This window comes from Zalophus californianus, chromosome 10, assembly GCF_009762305.2.
Source record: "Zalophus californianus isolate mZalCal1 chromosome 10, mZalCal1.pri.v2, whole genome shotgun sequence".
Lineage (NCBI taxonomy): Eukaryota > Metazoa > Chordata > Mammalia > Carnivora > Otariidae > Zalophus > Zalophus californianus.
The window spans coordinates 73,208,060-73,225,290 of NC_045604.1; the positions used below are offsets into that span (position 1 = coordinate 73,208,060).

General features: G+C 48.7%; 1 protein-coding gene across 8 annotated transcripts in view; it reads right to left on the minus strand.

The window, feature by feature from the left end:
- The window catches only part of ANKS3 (ankyrin repeat and sterile alpha motif domain containing 3), a 33,244-nt gene that overhangs the window by 3,929 nt on the left and 12,084 nt on the right, over positions 1–17,231 (minus strand). For 6 of the 8 annotated variants that reach the window (XR_003523088.2, XM_027611720.2, XM_027611719.2 and 3 more), the window contains 6 exons: positions 11,310–11,445; positions 6,286–6,444; positions 4,399–4,536; positions 3,770–3,879; positions 3,303–3,479; positions 345–469 (listed from right to left, as the gene is read on the minus strand). Coding sequence is in view for 7 of the 8 variants with exons in the window: in XM_027611720.2 (XP_027467521.1) it covers positions 345–469; positions 3,303–3,479; positions 3,770–3,879; positions 4,399–4,536; positions 6,286–6,444; positions 11,310–11,445 (845 nt within the window). In the remaining variant the exon portion in view is untranslated. The remainder of the gene's footprint in view (positions 1–344; positions 470–3,302; positions 3,480–3,769; positions 3,880–4,398; positions 4,537–6,285; positions 6,445–11,309; positions 11,446–17,231) is intronic. The other 2 variants (XM_027611721.2, XM_027611726.2) reach the window with 2 other exon arrangements.

Below are 17,231 nucleotides of genomic sequence, written 5' to 3' on the forward strand. Positions count from 1 at the left end.
ACCCCCAGGATCCCGGGACAGATGACAGAAACAAAGGGTTCCAAGCAGTGACCCCAGTTGGGGCTGGCCTCCCCTGCTTGGTTGCCTCCCCTGCCTGGTTGTTGCTGATTTCACTCAACAGGGAGCCCAGGCCAGCCAGGGCCAGGCTGTGAATGGCCTCCCACCACCTTGGGAAGCTCTCAGGTGGACAGCCGGGCCAGCCTGGGGGGCTGGAGAGGCCAGCTGGCTGCAGGGAGCGAGCGGACTTCTGGACAGGGTGGCTCGTTCCACCGCAGCCTTGGGACGTTGCAAGCTAAGCTGGCCCCTTCAGGCTCAGTGGAAACCAAGGGCCCCTCTGCACTCACGTGATGCCAATTTCCTTCAGGTCGCTCTCAGTGAGGGTCAGGAAGATGCGGAGGTCCACGTCCTGCTCCTCGAACACCTGCAGGTACTTCAGACACCCAATCTGCTCCAGCAGCGCGGCGAGGTCCTGGAGGGCAGAGGAGCCAGGGCGGGTCAGAGGGCGGGTGGGGACCTACAAAGGCACTGCGGCAACGCAGGGCCCTTCCTGCCAGGCGTGCGTTCCTTGGTGCTGTCAGTCCCCGAACCCCCCCCCCCCCAGTGGGATGGTGCTGCGGGCGCCAAGGGCTCCAGCCCCCTCCCTGTGCCCTCAGGCGGAGTAGATGGGTCCAGAGGGCCTCAGCCCATTTGTCTGCACTTCAGCCTGGACGGTGTTAGTGCTTCTTGGAGGGCGGGTCTGCTAGCAACAAACTTGGAGTCTGTTTACCTGCGCCTGCGCAACCGTCTTAATTTCTTTCACTTTGAAAAGACAGTTTTTGCTCGGATATAGCATTCTTGGTGTTTTGTTTTCCTCATCTCATTACTCTGATTCGGTCATCAAATGTCCTCTAGGTCCCATGGTTTCTGATGGGAAATTAGCTGTTAATCTTAGGAGGGTTCCTTATGTGTAAAGGACTCACTTCTCTCTTGCTCCCTTCAAGCTTCGCCTTTTGTTTTTGGACAGTTTCATTACTTTAGGCCTAGCTGTGGACCCGAGTTTAACTTACTTAGGGTTCATACGGTTTCTTGGATCAAATGTAGGAAGGTTTGGCTATTTTCTTAAACACTTTTTTGTGCTCTTTCCTACCTCCTCTCCTTCTGGAACACCAATTATGTATATGCTGGCTGCTTAATGGGGTCTCAGGGGTTTCTGTTCATTCTTCATTCTCTTCTCAGACGGGATAATCTCAATTGATCAACATCAGGTTTGTGGGGCCTTCCACATGCTCCAGTCTGCTGTGGAGCCCTCTTGTGAAACATTCATTTCAGTCATTGTACTTTTCACCTACAGAATCTCTGTTTGGTTCGTTTTTATTTCTATCACTTTATTGATAATCTCTGTATCTAGATAGGTTTTCTTGAGCTCACTGGGCGTATTTGAATAAGCTGATCTAGAGTCTTCGTCCAGTTAAGTCCCAGAGTGGCCATCCTCAGGCACTGCTTCTGTTGACTTTTTACGGCCTATGAGCCATACTTCCTTCTTTGCACATCTTGTCTTTTTGATGAAATTTGGACATACCCAAGATTTTAAGTAATCTATACACCCAACAGGGAGCTTGAACTTACAACCCCAAGATCAAGAGTCACATGTTCCACCAAACAATCCAGCCAGGTGCCCCTCAAATTCGACATCTTAAATGTGGTGGCTCTGGAGATTGAATTCTCCTCCCTCTCCACAGCTTGTTGCTGCTGCTTGTTGTAGAAGTTATTTGTTTAGTGCCTTTTTGATAAAGTCTGTGTTCTTTCTCCCATGTGGCCACAGAAGTCTCTCCTCGGCTAGCTTAGTGGTCAGCTAAGGACTGGACAGATTTCCGTAAACACCAGAGACCAGTCAGTCTCCCCCTCTTTGCTGCATAGCTCTGTAGGCTTGGCTGGGGCATATCTTCAACACTCAGCTAGGCAGATGACAGTCCTATCTTAGCCTTTACTTCCTCCTTGCTAGAGCCTCAAGGCCATCAGATATATTCTCACTTCTTTCCTGACCATCCACACAACACAGCCTTGAGCAAGTGTGTGGCCTCCCAGATTCCCAGGAATATGTCAGAGCTTTACAAACCTCCTATGGACATCGCATTCCCCAGTTTTTCCTTTTCAGCTTTTGTGGTTAATCTTATTTGCCCCAACTATTATCCAACACCTCAGGCAGCTGCAAAGTTAAAACATACACCTGTAATTATTTTCAACACACATTGTTATACTGGGTAGACAGGCTCTCAGTCAACTCAAACACAGTTTTGTAAGCATGGCCTCCTAGGGAGTCATCAGATGCATCCCATCATGCCAGTTATTTGAGAATGAAGCACTAAAGAGCCCCTGCACTGGCTGTCACAGATACCCTGGCACTGGGGAGTGCAGATGGGACTAACGCGAGTTGAAGTGCTACAGAGCTTGCAGTTTTGGGATTCAGCCACTTCTCTTGAATGAACATTTCCAGGTTGCTCCAAGCTTTTGCTTGATTCAGAGTTTTGAAAAAAATTATTCTGACCACTTCTGCCAGTTTATTGCCTTTAATAAGGAAAAGCAAATTTTCAAAGGTCGTTACTCTGCCATTTGCCTTAACCTACTTTCTGAAACAGCCTAAGATCCCACCACCACCACCATCCACTCCCCCATGAACATGTATTTAAGGAGTTGAAAGGTGTAGCTGTTCACTGAGCCTGGAAACATAGGCCCTCGAGAGAGCTCTCTGGAGGGGCCACAAGGAGAAGCCAGCAAAACTGTAGGCTTTTAGTGAATAGCAGAGCTGTGACTTTAATAAATGGCAAAAATGTACTTCTCTCTTTCATCTTTGTACTACTTACGCCTACAGAGGGCAGGAGAAGTCAATAAACAGTTGAGCTGCTGTGCCGGACCCATCACCCCTAAGAAGCTGGTGAGCCAGAGTGACCCACAATGAGGACGACAGAGATGGCAAATTTCCTTAAGCACCACTTTAGCTCTGCTTCATATGCATCTTGTCACAGACTTCTGAAAGCAGCTCCATAAGACTGGTCCTGTTTTTCTCCGCCCCAGGCTCAGGGAGGCTGAGTAAAGTATGGAAACTAAGGGGAGAGACAGATCCCTCCCATGGAAAGGGATGGAACAGAAACCCTACGACTGGCACTTGGAGCCCTTAGGACTCCTCTCAGCCTAGCTTCCCAGATCATTTGAGGGAAAACCATCACCACACTCTGCTCTCCACAGTGCCTGGCCCATCCTGAGTACACAGTGCGGGCCTCACGGAGCACAAGAGGTCTACATGCCTGCTTCACAGATGGCCTTACCTGAGGTCCTGAATGGCGGGACCTCTCGGTCTGGGGCATCGATCCTGGGGAAGAGGCTGCCCCCGAAGTCCCAGTGCTGGGAGGCCACTGGCTCTCGCTGTTGCTATAACGATTCTTGGTCTTCATATAACTTTTAGTTTGCTTGCGAACCGAACTTTTACAGGCATGATCTGAATCCTGTGGCAAGAAGTGTGCTTGAAGTTAACACTACGGGGCTCACAGCTAACGGAGCTGCATCCACTCTGCCCTCTGTCCCAAAACTGTAGCTGGGAAACCCCCCCACCGGCCACACACAGGCTTCCTTGGTGACTTTCACAGTGGTCGCTGCTCATGGAGGGCAGCCAAGGACACTGTGTGTCTGACGTGCACGAAGTCCTTGTCACCAGACTTGCCCTCTCGGAGGAGGCAGCCCCCACAACACAAAGAAAGGGGAGGGAGGTGGGAGATCAAGAAAGGAGAAGCTTCACCTCGTTGCTCTCCAGAGAGGCCTCACTGCTGACTCCCGGGGCTCTTGTCAGGCCCTCACTGCTGCTGCTGCACCTCCCGACCCCCAGGTTGGTGCCGAAGGCGTGCTCTTCTGACAACAGTCAAGACAAGGGCAGCTGACCACAGGTCTCCCTTGCAGGGCCTCCCCAGAGCCCCACACCCACTGCATCCAACTCCTGAAACAGCTCACTGTCTCCTCTGATGCTGGCCCAAGCCCTCCTGCCCTAGCACGTGGACAAGAGCTTGGCCCGTTTTGTTCACTGTTAAATCCAAGCGTCGATCTAGAGCAGTGCCTGGCCCAGCGGACACTCTTGTCAACAGCTCCCGAACAAATGGTACATGTAATAGAACGGACATTTCCCCGAGGGCTTGCCAGTCAAGGAGCTTCCCTGGTTAGGAACGACTCCCACAGATCCTGCACTGGGACACACCGGGCCAGAAGCTGCACCCCCCCGTGTCCGAGCCACATTCGTGGTCCTCACAAAAGCCAGGCCCTGCGGTACCCTTCACCCCCTCGTTCTCCACTGGCTGGACCTGCCACAGTTCCGTGCCCCCGCTGGGTGGGTAGAGGGGTGATGCACGGGGACTCCCCACAGGGCCCCCCACACACCCCGACTGCTGCCGCTGCTGCTCTCCACATCCCGCTCATTGATCGGGGAGGTGACATCCCTGTAGCAGAGGCCCCCCCCTTCCAGAGGGTTCTCATCACTGCTGTTGAAGGTGACGTAGCCCGGCAGAGGCACCTGCTCTGTGGACAGAATGGGGGACATAACACCCACGTGAGCACAAAAGGGATAGAGTTCCTCCTTCCAAACTCAACCACCCCAGACGAATCTGGGCATGAGGGAAGGCCCAGGATTCAGGCAAGCAGAAAGAAAACTGCTATCTAGCTGGCCACTACCCCTATCGGCTCCAACTGCGCGGTCTGCAGGTGAAGAAAGATTCTGAGGGGCATGGGGACCAGTCTGTGTCCCACAGCAAGAGCACCTGGATGGGGACCAGTACCCAGTCCAGCCTGGCGCCCCTTCCATCACACCATGTGCCGCTTTGCCGAGTGGACAAAGCAGGAAACGGTTAGCTGTGTTCACAGGTTCCTGAGGCGAAGGAAAACCAGACCACTAAGTGGTCCTCGTAGCTGGGAACAAAATCTCACACACACCAGCTTTCATGCTCCCTGTGACTTTTCAACACACACATCTAGGGGTGCTGCTCCTCGGGTCAGTCAGCCCCAGCTAAACAGATCTGGCTGAGCAGGGAGGCAAGAGGCCCCAGGCTAAAGATTAACAGCAGTAACACCAAGTTACATAACCTCTGAATGCATCTGCCTGCAAGAAAATGTTTTTTCATCATTGGCAAACAATATACACACATATAGAGAATTTAAATATCACAAGGTATAAGAGGAAAACCAAAATTATGAAATAGCACAACTAAGGGACAACGAGCATCATTCTTTGGTGAATGTTTCTCTGCCTGTGTGGGTGCATAAAAAGATTTCTGTATAAATGGGCTTCGGCCAGATTATTTTGGGAACTCGAACAAATTCCATTTTAAAAAGCATGTGTTGTAGAGCAACACAAGTTAATAACCCCCCCCCCCCCACCCTGGGTAAGACCCATCTTCCGGTGTGCGCCCACCATACCTCAGGTGGGACGGGTAGCAGGGACTCCTCACAAGAGAAGCACCAGCCACATGCCCCAGAGCATGCTGCTCTCACCCAGCAGCAGCCTGACCACAGCTGGGGGCAGCTTCCCCCGTGGCCCAGATGGGAAAAGGTGGGCCTGGAGCTCCCAACCCAGCACTAAGACTCCTTCCAAGGGTCATGGGAGGCAATGGAGCAACTTATATATTCTTGACGGAAGCATGATCTCCACTGACTGGGAAAGTTGGTTTCTAAGCCCAGGGGTACTGGCTCACGAGATGGACCCATCCACCCACCTTGCTGGACCAGCAGGATTGGCCCGGCCACTGATGGGTGGCAAGACGTCAAAGATGTAACTCACACCCGAGACTGAGCACTTGGTCAGGGCCAGAGCAAGAGTGTCAGCGCCCCCTGCATTCACCATGAGGCGCTGACAATGGGAGAGTAAACTCATTCTGATTCTGGCCCACAAAGTATATGATCTGACAATTCTCCAATCTAGCACTTTGAGAAGAGAGAGCAACAGCCTGCCCAGAGACACATCCACCTCCAGCTGGTGAAGTGGGCAGGGACCAGACTTAAACATTTTCTCTGCACTAGCTGACCTACCACATGATAAATGAAATCCCAGCTTTGCTGTATTTCCACCGCTGGAGAGAAAATTCTATTTGTAACATAACCCATGGAAAGGAAAATTAAAGGATGAACCCAGAAGCTAGCCAGTGATCAATGTCTTTTATCCCTCTAATCAATTCCGAGTCTAAGCTGCAGTGCCCCCCAGGGCCCACATTTCAGAAGGCTAAGAACTGTTGGGGAGGCAGAGCCGAAGAGCCAGCAGGACATGGGGGCACTCACCACAGCAAGGCCGCTGCATCTTGCCTCCAAGTCCGATGGCTGTGATCCTTGCCAAGGCTCGAGGCCCCTCATGGATGCTGAGGCCCTTCTTCCGACAGGGCCTCTGTCTCTGGGGAACAGGGCAGGATTCATCTGAAGAGCTTAGATCTTCAAATTTGTCTGTGGGTCAAACACCAGAATTAAGACATTTTGTTCAGTGATGGACTAATTTAGTAACCCTCATAATACGTGGGAATAAAGTCATCATAATTGGTTTTCTCACATTAAGGAGATTAAAAAAAAAAAAAAAAAACTGTTTCCCAGGACATCACTAGAAATAATGGGCCAGTCCACTGCTCAGAGGGGCCACGGGGAGATCTGGGGAGAAAGCAAGCCTGCTAAACATGAGTCTCAACTGAAAAAGTTCATGATGATGGGGGAGTCTTAATTCTTATTCTGCTCTTTGGGTTCCAGAATTTTTTATAGCAATATATACTTAAAACCAGAAATAAATTTTGTTCCAAGTTGAGATGGTAAAGAAGATCCATCTCTTCATAGACATAGACAGTATCAGTCACAACTTCTGTCAACTGTCTCTTCTCCACCTGCACGTCTTGGGAAACAAGGGGCACGTGCCAGGTGTGTGCCAGGTCTGGGGAAACACTCTGCATGCCACCTGTCACGGTTTGAGAGCTTGACACGGTCACAGCCCTTATCATCCTATAGCTTTTCCCAGTTTTCCTTATTTCATCATACCTGGAAGGCAACATTCATGACCATATTTGTATAAGGCTCCCATCTGATAAGACCTCATTCTCGGGCTGATACACTGGGGCTCAGATGCTGAAGGAGCCCCTCAGCCCACTGCCCCCTTGAGAGCTGGTGTCCGTCACCAATGATCCCGGGCCTGGGAAGGGAGCCAGGCCGTGGACTGGTGTGAATGGAGAGCTCAGGTCAGTGACTACCTGCGAATGAGGGCGTTATTGAGGCAGGTTCCAAACCAGTGACCCCGGGCCAGTCACCCTCTTCCCCACTCAGCTCGCTCCCATGCGGTCCAGGATCTACACCATCAGGAGGAGACTGTGGTCCCGCCCAGGCAGAAAATGGAGGAGTCCTAAAGAATAAAAGGACAGGGGCGCCTGGGGGGCTCAGTCGTTAAGCGTCTGCCTCCGGCTCAGGTCATGACCCCGGGGTCCTGGGATCGAGCCCCGCATCGGGCTCCGTGCTCAGTGGGGAGTCTGCTTCTCCCTCCCCCACTCCCCTTCTCACTGAGTCTGTCAAATAAATAAATAAAAACTTAAAAAAATTTTTTTTCATTAAAAAAAAAAGAAAAGGACAAGGGAAGAGGGGTAACTGACGCAAAGGCAGCTCTGTGAATCTGAACCTCCCCGCACATCCTCTCGAACCTGACAAGTCAGCAAGGGCAACAGACAGAGCCACACGAATCCTACCCCTTCCCCAGAAGTGGGATGACAGCACCCCAACTGCCCTGTTCCTTGCTCCATAGAGAAGCCACGTCCATTTCTCTTCTCACAGAGAGACTTCTTGCTCATGCACACCTAGTCTCCGCAGGGAGCGAGCAGGTCCCGAAGAAAGCCACACCCGAAGAGAGACAAGGCGACAGAAGTGCCGTGCTGTCCCCAGAAAGAGTCCATCCTGTGGCAGAAAAATCGTCCTGGCAGAGGAAAGCACAGCCCCAGAGAAGCAACTTAAAAATGCACACGGGATATGAGGGAGCAGAACAGCCCCACTCCTGGCCGACACCTTGTGGAAACTGAGAAGTGGACAGGAAAGCAAGTAGGGGAACTCCAGGATCGGGCAAGACAAAAACAGCAAGGACACACACGCCCCGGCCTCGCTACATCCCCCTCCCAAAACAAAAGCAACCCCCAAAAACCCATCTAGCAAGGACTCCCCTGGAGACCCTGGGGAGGGAGTCCTGAAGCAGGACGCTCACACCAGCCAGGCTGCTGAGCCCCGGAGCTCCAGCCCTCTCCACACACAGCTACTCCAAAGAGGACACAGGAACTGGGGGCAAAACACCACGGCGAGTAAAGACGCCCCTCCCTCCGAAAGAGTTAGAAGAGGTAGAGGTAGAAGGTAGAAGAAAGCTAACACGACACTCTGCGCGGATACGTCCTTAAACAAGGGTGGAGGAGTGGAAAAAGCATCCTGGTTCAGAAATCCAAAACAGAAAACAGAAAGACACAGGCACACACTCGCAATGGTGAGAAAGGAAAATGGAACTCAGTAAAGAGAAAACAAAGGTCAATAGGGCACCTGGCTGGCTCAGTCGGAGCAGGCAACTCTTGACCTCGGAGTTGTGAGTCCGAGCCCCATGTTCGGCGCAGAGATGACTTAAAAATAGAATCTTAAAAAAAAAAAAAAAAAAAAAAAGGAAGGGAGGAGCGCCTGGGTGGCTCAGTTGTCAAGCGTCTGCCTTCGGCTCAGGTGATCCCAGGGCTCTGGGATCGAGCCCCGCATCGGGCTCCCTGCTCCACGGAAAGCCCGCTTCTCCCTCTCCCACTCCCCCTGCTTGTGTTCCCTCTCTCGCTGTGTCTCTCTCTGTCAAATAAATAAAATCTTAAAAAAAAAAAAAAGAATGCAAGTGATGATCTCTGAGAAGCTTGTAAACCGCTAAAAAACAAAAAACAAAATAAAGGTCAAATTTTTTTAAATGAAGACCCAGTCACGAGGTGCTCAAGGCAGAAGACATTTGAGTGGAAAAGCAGTACTGCAGGAAAAATGAGAAAACCACCAAAGACTGAACAAGAAAGGGGAGAGAGAGGGTTGAGTCGGGAGGCGGGCGAGACTGCAACGACACAGGAAAATAACCACTGGAACTTTTTAGAAGGAGACAGAGAAATGGTTCTGCACACCTCTATGAGAGTTGAAGTTAAAATCCTGGAGAAAAGGATTTCCTAGGAAAATGCAGTTTACCATACCTGGCCCCCATGAAACATGAGAAAGCATAAGCAGACCAATTTCTATGAAAGAAACAGAAACACGTACCACAAAGAAAGACCAGGTCCAGATGGTTTCACAGAATCCTGCCAAACCTTCAAAAATCACAGGGCATCCATGCTGTATAAATTGTTCCAGAGCACAAAAAAAGAAAGAAAACTCAAATTCTCTGTATGAGATACACTGATGCCTACACCCGATAAAACAGAATCACAAACCAGTATCATTTATAAATGAATAGCCATACAGAAACACTGAATAAAATACTGGCAAACAGAATCCAACATCACTTTAAGAAAATAATACACCACATCGGATTTATACCAACAACATAAAGTTGGTTCATTATTAGGAAATTCACTAATATACTCTATTAGTAGATCTAAAGAGAAAATTAACAATTGTCTTTGTAGATGCTGAAAAAGCCTTTGACAAAATTCTACACTTATTCCTGTAAAAAAGTCACGAATACAGAAAAATGCCAGATACTTTCTTAACATGATAGAAGACATGTACACCTTACCCTTAAAGCCAGCATCTCACCTAAGGTGGCATTTCCACTAAGGTTAGGACGAGGTGTATGCCCACTCTCCCCAACACATTCAACCCCTTACGAGAAGTATTAGCCAATGCAACTAAATGAAAGAAATCAGAGGTACACAAGTCAGAAAGAAGCAGTAAATCTATCTCTGGGCAGACTGTCTGGTAGCATACCTGGAAAACCCTGGAAACTCAATAAATTCAAGCAATGAAAGAATACAGTAGAACAGCAGAATATAAAACTGGCAAGCAGCGGCGCCTGGGGGGCTCAGTCAGTTAAGCGTCTGCTTTCGGCTCAGGTCATGATCCCAGGGTCCTGGGATCGAGCCCCGCATCGGGCTCCCTGCTCCACAGGAAGCCTGCTTCTCCCTCTCCCACTCCCCCTGCTTGTGCTCCTGCTCTCTCTTTCTCTCTCTGTCAAATAAATAAAATGAAACTGGAAAGCAGACACCAACAGCTTTCACACTCACACACAATAGGCAGAGGATGTGAAGGCAGTGAAACCCCATTTACAACAGCAACAAAGAAAGTCAGACACTTAGGAAGAAAAAAAGTTATATGCACAATGTCTCGGAGGAAAAATTTTACACCCTCCTGTAGACACAGGAGTACACTTGAACAAAAGACATCCCTTGTTACAGAGGACGACTCAAAAGCATAAAGGGGTAGTTGATTTATAAATCTGCCACAGTCTCAATAACACGCTGTTTCCAAGCAGCTAGACAAGCTGATGTTCAAGTTTACACAGAAAAATACACGAGCAATACTAGGGAACACTGAAAAGGGAAAGCTGCAGGGGGACTGGCTGACCAGACAGTCCAATGTACTACAAAAAGCCTCTGCAAGCTGACAACAGTGTGGGTCTGGTGTGTGGACAGACAGACCCGGGGAACAGAATAGCAAGTCCAGAAACAGACCTGGGCACGGGTGGAAATTCAGAATACTGACAAAGACAGCCTCTCAGATCACTAGGTCAAAGATGGACTGTTATATAGTTTAATGAAGCCAGGACAATGGGGAAGCCATCTGAGAACACCACACCTCACACCACGCATGACAAAATAAAGTACAAAGGATCAGAGATCTAAACATAAAAAATGAAACCATGTAAGTACCAGAAGAAAATGGGCGAATTTTTGTACAACCAGGAAACAGGGAAAGATCTTCTGTGACCCCAAATCTAAAAGCAATAAAAGACTGATGAATGTGACTATACAAAATTAAAATATTTCGTATGGCAATGGGCACCCTAAGCCAAGTCAAGAAACAACAGCTGTAAGCAGTCCCGTCTGGGAGGCTGCGTGCCCACCTCTCCGTGGCCTCCGCCAGCATCCTGGGCACACCTTCAGCCTGGCTGGTCCCACTCCACACTGATGGATCTCTGTCCTGTCAGACCAGCTAGCCTCAACCCTGACTGCACCGTGGAGTCACGGGGAAGGCAGGGGCGCCCTGGCGAGGCCGCAGGAGCCACACTTCAGCAGGGCCGGTGGGAGCCGGCAGCAGGACCCTAGCAGAGGACCCAGCAGCACAGGAGCAGGTACCTGGGCTCCGATAGAGGTTCTTGGGCAGAGAAGGCGAGTGAGCGTCTATCAACCCCACGATCTTCATGTGTCCATACTGCTTGGCCAGCATCCGGGCTGTGGCTCCACTGTGGTCTCTTGTGTCCACTCTGACTCCCTGTGAAAGTTCATGGAAGTTCAGGAGCTGGGCACTTCCCCTGTAAGGCACTCACTCTTGTTCCCTCACGTGGGCTCTAGACCCCAGCTAGGACATGCACGGGGGTTTCAGCGCCCCGGGCCCTCCACAACCCCACATCTGCGCCAGAAAGAGGGGAGGGCCTGTAAGGGCCCTCACTGTCCTTTAGGATGGGGGCGGCGCTGGGGAGGGGTTCAGTGGCAGGATTCCAGCCACCTGGTGGCTGCAGCAGCTCTCGGGCCCCACGCCCCGCAGGCAGATCCTTCCGGGATCTGCGGTCATGGGCTCCAGCTGGGGAAGGGCACACTGCAGGCCACTGGGGCCACAGCCCAGCCTTCACCCTTCCCACCTGGGCAGGCCCGCCTCACTTCTCTCCACCAGAGAAAACTGGAGACAACAGATGCACTAGAGAAGCAGCCTTTAAAAATCATAACCACCACCAGAGCACCATCCTTCTGAAGATGAGTCTGGTCATTTTTACCCAAAGCCCTAAAATATACCTATAGTCTTCTGCACAGTTAACTCCACTTCTGTGACTCTCTCCTAAAGAAATAACTCCAAGTAACAGAGAAAGCTTTTGTGATGCAGGTTTTCAGTAGAACGTATCTGCAATAATGAAAACCTGGAGACCTTGTGAATGTGGGCAGAGGCAGCCATGTTATTACCTTAATGCTGGCGCTTACAAATAATTGGTAGAACCAAGTTTTTGAAAGGACCATGATACGTCTTTATGGTATCAAAGGTATAAAGTGTCCTCATGAGGAAGAGAAGACGACACGGACACGTGGGGGAAATGGCATGAGAAGACAGAGGCAGAGATTGGAGGGATGCATCTAGAAGCCAGAAACACCAGGAGCCAACAGGAGCTCAAAGCCAAACGCAAGCATTCCTCCCAAAGCCTCTGGAGGTACTGTGGCCCCGCTGATGACCTGGTTCTGGAATTCTGGCGTCCAGAACTGTGAGAAAATAAATTTCTGTGTTTTAAGCCCACCAACTTTATGGTAAATTGTTAAAAGCAAGAAACTAGTGCACTCATTTCTGTGTGAAATTATTCAAATTATGGCGCATTGCTACTATCAAGTACTGGATCAGGAAGAATGAGGCAGGTTTCTCTGTACGCATGTGAAAATAAGTTTGTGATATTTTGCTAACATTTAAAAACACACTGCAGAAGTAGATGGATCCCATTTATGTAGCAGGATTCCATTCATGGAGAAATCTATTCACAGCTGTTAACACTCTGGGGGGAGGAGACGATGTAAGAAAACTTAGAGGTTTTTTAATGCTTATTTCTAGATTTTTGATTAATTATCCTCTGTTATTGTTTGGCTTTGTTTAAGCCTGTAAGTTATATTACTTTCATACGTGTTTTTAAATCAAAAACAACATGCACTGTACAGGCCTCAAGACACTGCAGGCTCAGCTCCAGACCCCCCCACAATAAAGTACCACAATAACACAGGCCAAAGGAAGTTTTTTGGTTTGCCAGTGCATATAAAAGTTATATCTACACTATACCATGGTCTTATTAAGTGTGCCACAGCATTATGTCTAAGAAAACAATGTAGATACCTTAAAGAAATAAAATACTTTATGGGGGCACCTGGCTGGCTCAGTCAGTAGAGCATGAACTCAGGGTCATGAGTTCAAGCCCCATGTTCAGCATAGAGCTTACTTGAAAAAGATAAACTTTATTGCTAAAAAATGCTACCATCTGACTTTTCAGCAAGTCATAATCACTGATCACAGATCACCGTAACAAATACGACAACAGAAGCGCCTGAGTGGCTCAGTGGGTTAGGCTCGTGCCTTGGCTCAGGTCGTGATCCCTCTGGGATCGAGATGCATTGGGCTCTCTGCTAGGTAGGGAGTCTGCTTCTGCATCTCCCTTTCCCTCTGCCCTTCCTCCTGTTCATGTGCTCTCTCTGCCCTCTCTCTCAAATGAATAAATAAAATCTTTAAAAACAAAAAGACAATAATGAAAAAGTTTGAACTGTTGCAAGAATTACCAAAATGTGACACAGAGACACAAAGTGAGTGAATGCTGTTGGAAAAATGGCACTTGTAGACTTGCTCGATACAAGGTCTCTACAAACCTTCCATCTGTAAAAAACGCAGTATCTGTGAAATGCAATAAAGTGAAGCACAATAAAATGAGGTGTGCCTGTTCACATTCATAAGTTATAGGAAAATTTCCCTATAATACCATTACTATTGAGGATTTAAGAGAAGTTTTATATTTTAAAATATTTTTCAGAGTTTACTTGTTGATACACTTTTACAGGTTCATGGAAAGGCACAAGGAAGTTACCCAATCATTGTTTAAGAAGCTCTTTAAAAAGGGGCACCCGGGTGGCTCAGTCGTTAAGCATCTGCCTTTGGCTCAGGTCATGATCCCAGGATCCTGGGATCGAGTCCTGCATCGGGCTCCCTGCTCAGTGGAGAGACTGCTTCTCCCTCTCCCGCTCCCCTTGCTTGTGTTCCCTCTCTGACTGTCTCGCTCTGTCAAATAAATAAATAAAATCTTTTTTAAAAAAAAGCTCTTTAAAAAGGAAAAACTTTGTAACTATGAGAGGTGATGGGTGTTGACTAAACTTACTGTGGGGGCGCCTGGGTGGCTCAGTCGTTAAGCGTCTGCCTTCAGCTCAGGTCATGATCCCAGGGCCATGGGATCCAGCCCTGCATCGGGCTCCCTGCTCTGAGGGAGGCCTGCTTCTCCCTCTCCCATTCCCCCTGCTTGTGTTCCCTCTCTCGCTGTCTCTCCCTGTCAAATAAATAAAATAAAATAAAATCTTAAAAAAAAAAAAACCTTATTGTGGTATTCATTTCACAACGTATACTAAATTCAAATCATTATGTTGTACACCTTACTTATATAATGTTATATGTCAATTGTATCTCAAGAAAACTAGAAAAAGTATTTTAAAAATAAAAGATTAAAAAAAGGACCATGATACAACACTGTACCTATATTACAACAGCAGCAAAACAAGACAGACAAAAATGTGTATAACACTAGAAGAAAGTGTGCCCAAACTGTTAATATTATTTCTAAGCAGTAGGATAGGGGGATTTTCCCCATCTTCCTAATCCTCTATATTCTCTAAATTTACTACCACGAGCACACTTACTTTGAAAGTGGAAAAGACAATAAACTTTCCATTTTAAAAGCTTCAACCACGCACTCCGGGGTCTGAGGGCTGGACCACTGGAGCTCAGTGCTCTGGAGGGGAAACAGTAAACGTGCACACCCCTTTGACCCAGCTAGGGATTTAACCTTAAGAAAGAATTAAAGACATACGCTAACATTTAGGATTTTCCCAGCAGCATTTAGTATCGTGAGAACTAGGAAGAACGTAAAATCAGGAATTAGTGAAGGGGGAACACATCTAGAGTGGAATACCACTCCCCCATTTATATGACCGTTCCATCCAAGTGTACGTATTAACATGGAAGGGGGTGCACAGGACATCGTTAAAAGGAAAAAAAGCGTAATACAAAACATTCTGTATAATGGGACTCTACTCGGACTTAAAATATCTGTTAAACCAGGAGGACCTTCGTCAGGGTGTTAAAACATGCTACCTCTGGGTGACGGGATTATGAGCAGTTCTGGCTTTCTTTGTGTTTCCCTGTACTTCCTAATTCTTTTATAGCAGATATATAACACTGTATGATAAACATTTACTTATGCACGCTTTCCCCTATTTTGAAAATCTATGACTGGGGCGCCTGGGTGGCTCAGCCATCAGGCGTCTGCCTTCGGCTCAGGTCATGATCCATCGGGCCCCGCATCGGGCTCCCTGCTAGGTGGGGAGCCTGCTTCTCCCTCTCCCACTCCCCCTGCTTGTGTTGCCTCTCTCACTGTGTCTCTGTCAAATAAATAAAATCTTAAAAGAAAAAAAAGGGGGCGCCTGGGTGGCTCAGATGGTTATGCATCTGCCTTCAGCTCGGGTCATGATCTCGGGGTTCTGGGATCGAGTCCCGCATTGGGCTCCTTGCTTAGCATGGAGCCTGCTCCTCCCTCCGCCTGCCACTCCCCCTGCTTGTGCTCTCCCTCTGGCAAATAAATAAAAGTCTTAAAAAAAAAAAAAAAAGAAAGCCTATGACAGTCTTGGTTGAGCCTAGTATAGAAGGTGATTATCACACGTCCTCTGGTAGAAAAAACTGCCTTTTTTTTTTAAGGTTTTATTTATTTATTCAACAGAGAGACAGATAACGAGAGCAGGAACACAAGCAGGGGAAGCGGGGGAGGGAGAAGCAGGCTCCCAGCGGAGCAGGGAGCCCGATGTGGGGCTCAATCCCAGGACCCTGGGATCATGACCTGAGCCGAAGGCAGATGTTTAATGACTGAGCCACCCAGGTGCCCCGAAAAAAACTGCATCTTTACAAGACCTTAACTGAGCTTTACTTTCTATAATCCCCCATTTCCAAGAGCTCTGGTTAGAAATCAGCTCTGAAACCTTCAGCCTTTATCACTTCTAGAGGGGTCTGGAAGGGGAAAGTGAAGGCAGTCAAAAGGCACAAACTTCTGGTTGTAAGATACAACATGACAACCGCGGCAAGCACAGCCACATGATAAACACGGAAGCTGTTCGGAGGGTAAATCCAGAGCTCTGGCCACAAGGAAACACTCCCTCTCTGTGCCTGCATCTACATGAGACAATGGACACTCACCAGACGGGGTGTGGTCATCACTTCACAACACGCTGAGTGACAGCAGTGCGCTGCATTCCCTCAGCTTCTACAGGGAGGTCTGTGTTTACATCTCGGTAAAATCGGGCGGGGGCGGGGGGAAAAAAACACCATCTTCACTGTTAGGGTTTTAACTATCACGTTTTTAAGCCCAGAAGTCTTCAACCTCAGATTACAGCTAAAGGGGGAAAAAGCAGTAATACTATCCCTTAGTGAGTAAATGAGGAAGAAAATAGAACCAAGAACAAGGTCCCCGAGGTGAGGGAAGAAAATACTAGAATTTGTTTATCCTTTACATTTTGGGGGGTTTTCTTCCTATTTTGTAATGTACATAACATATTCCTAGAGACGTACATGATCAAAACTCACTCTGACAGGAAAGCATGATCAAAGCTTCGGAGACTGTGGCCCAAGAGGATGGCGGGCACACTTGTCACGTGGGGGCCAGGCCATCAGCTCAGCTGTCCCCTAAGAGGCCTAACCACGCCCAGATCATCCTGCCCCGCCAGCAGGAAGGGAATGGGGTGGAAGGGAGGCAGCTACAGTCCTCTCCTATCCTTGCGGAGCACAGGGAGCCCAGCGTCCTGCAGTCCCCCATCTCCAGGAATGGGGCCTGGCTCTGGAGGGCCAGCTCGGGAGACCGGTGGGCCCGGCCCTCTGGCTCCCTCAGGTCTAACCCTGACTGAGAGGAGGAAATCTGCAGGAAATGAGGAGCAGAGGAGAAGCCGTGCAGGGTTAGCCACACGGATTCCCCAGCAATGGAAGAACGTGGCCCATTAGCCACATGCTCCCAGCCATGCCCGCCAGCCCCCCCACCCCTGCCCCCCAATGCCAAAGCAATCATGGCGAACTGCCCAACACCTTCTACTCCTGATTAGTGCTAGGGGGAGATCTCATAGTTGATTTCCTGAATTTGATCACTGTATGTGATCATGAAGACAAAACTGTTTTCAGGAAATACATACTAAATAAAGTATTTAGGAAGAAAACGGCATTACATTATGTCAGCAACTTACTATCCAATGGTCCCAAAAAGACAGTATGTATATAGAGACTAATAAAGAAAATGAGAT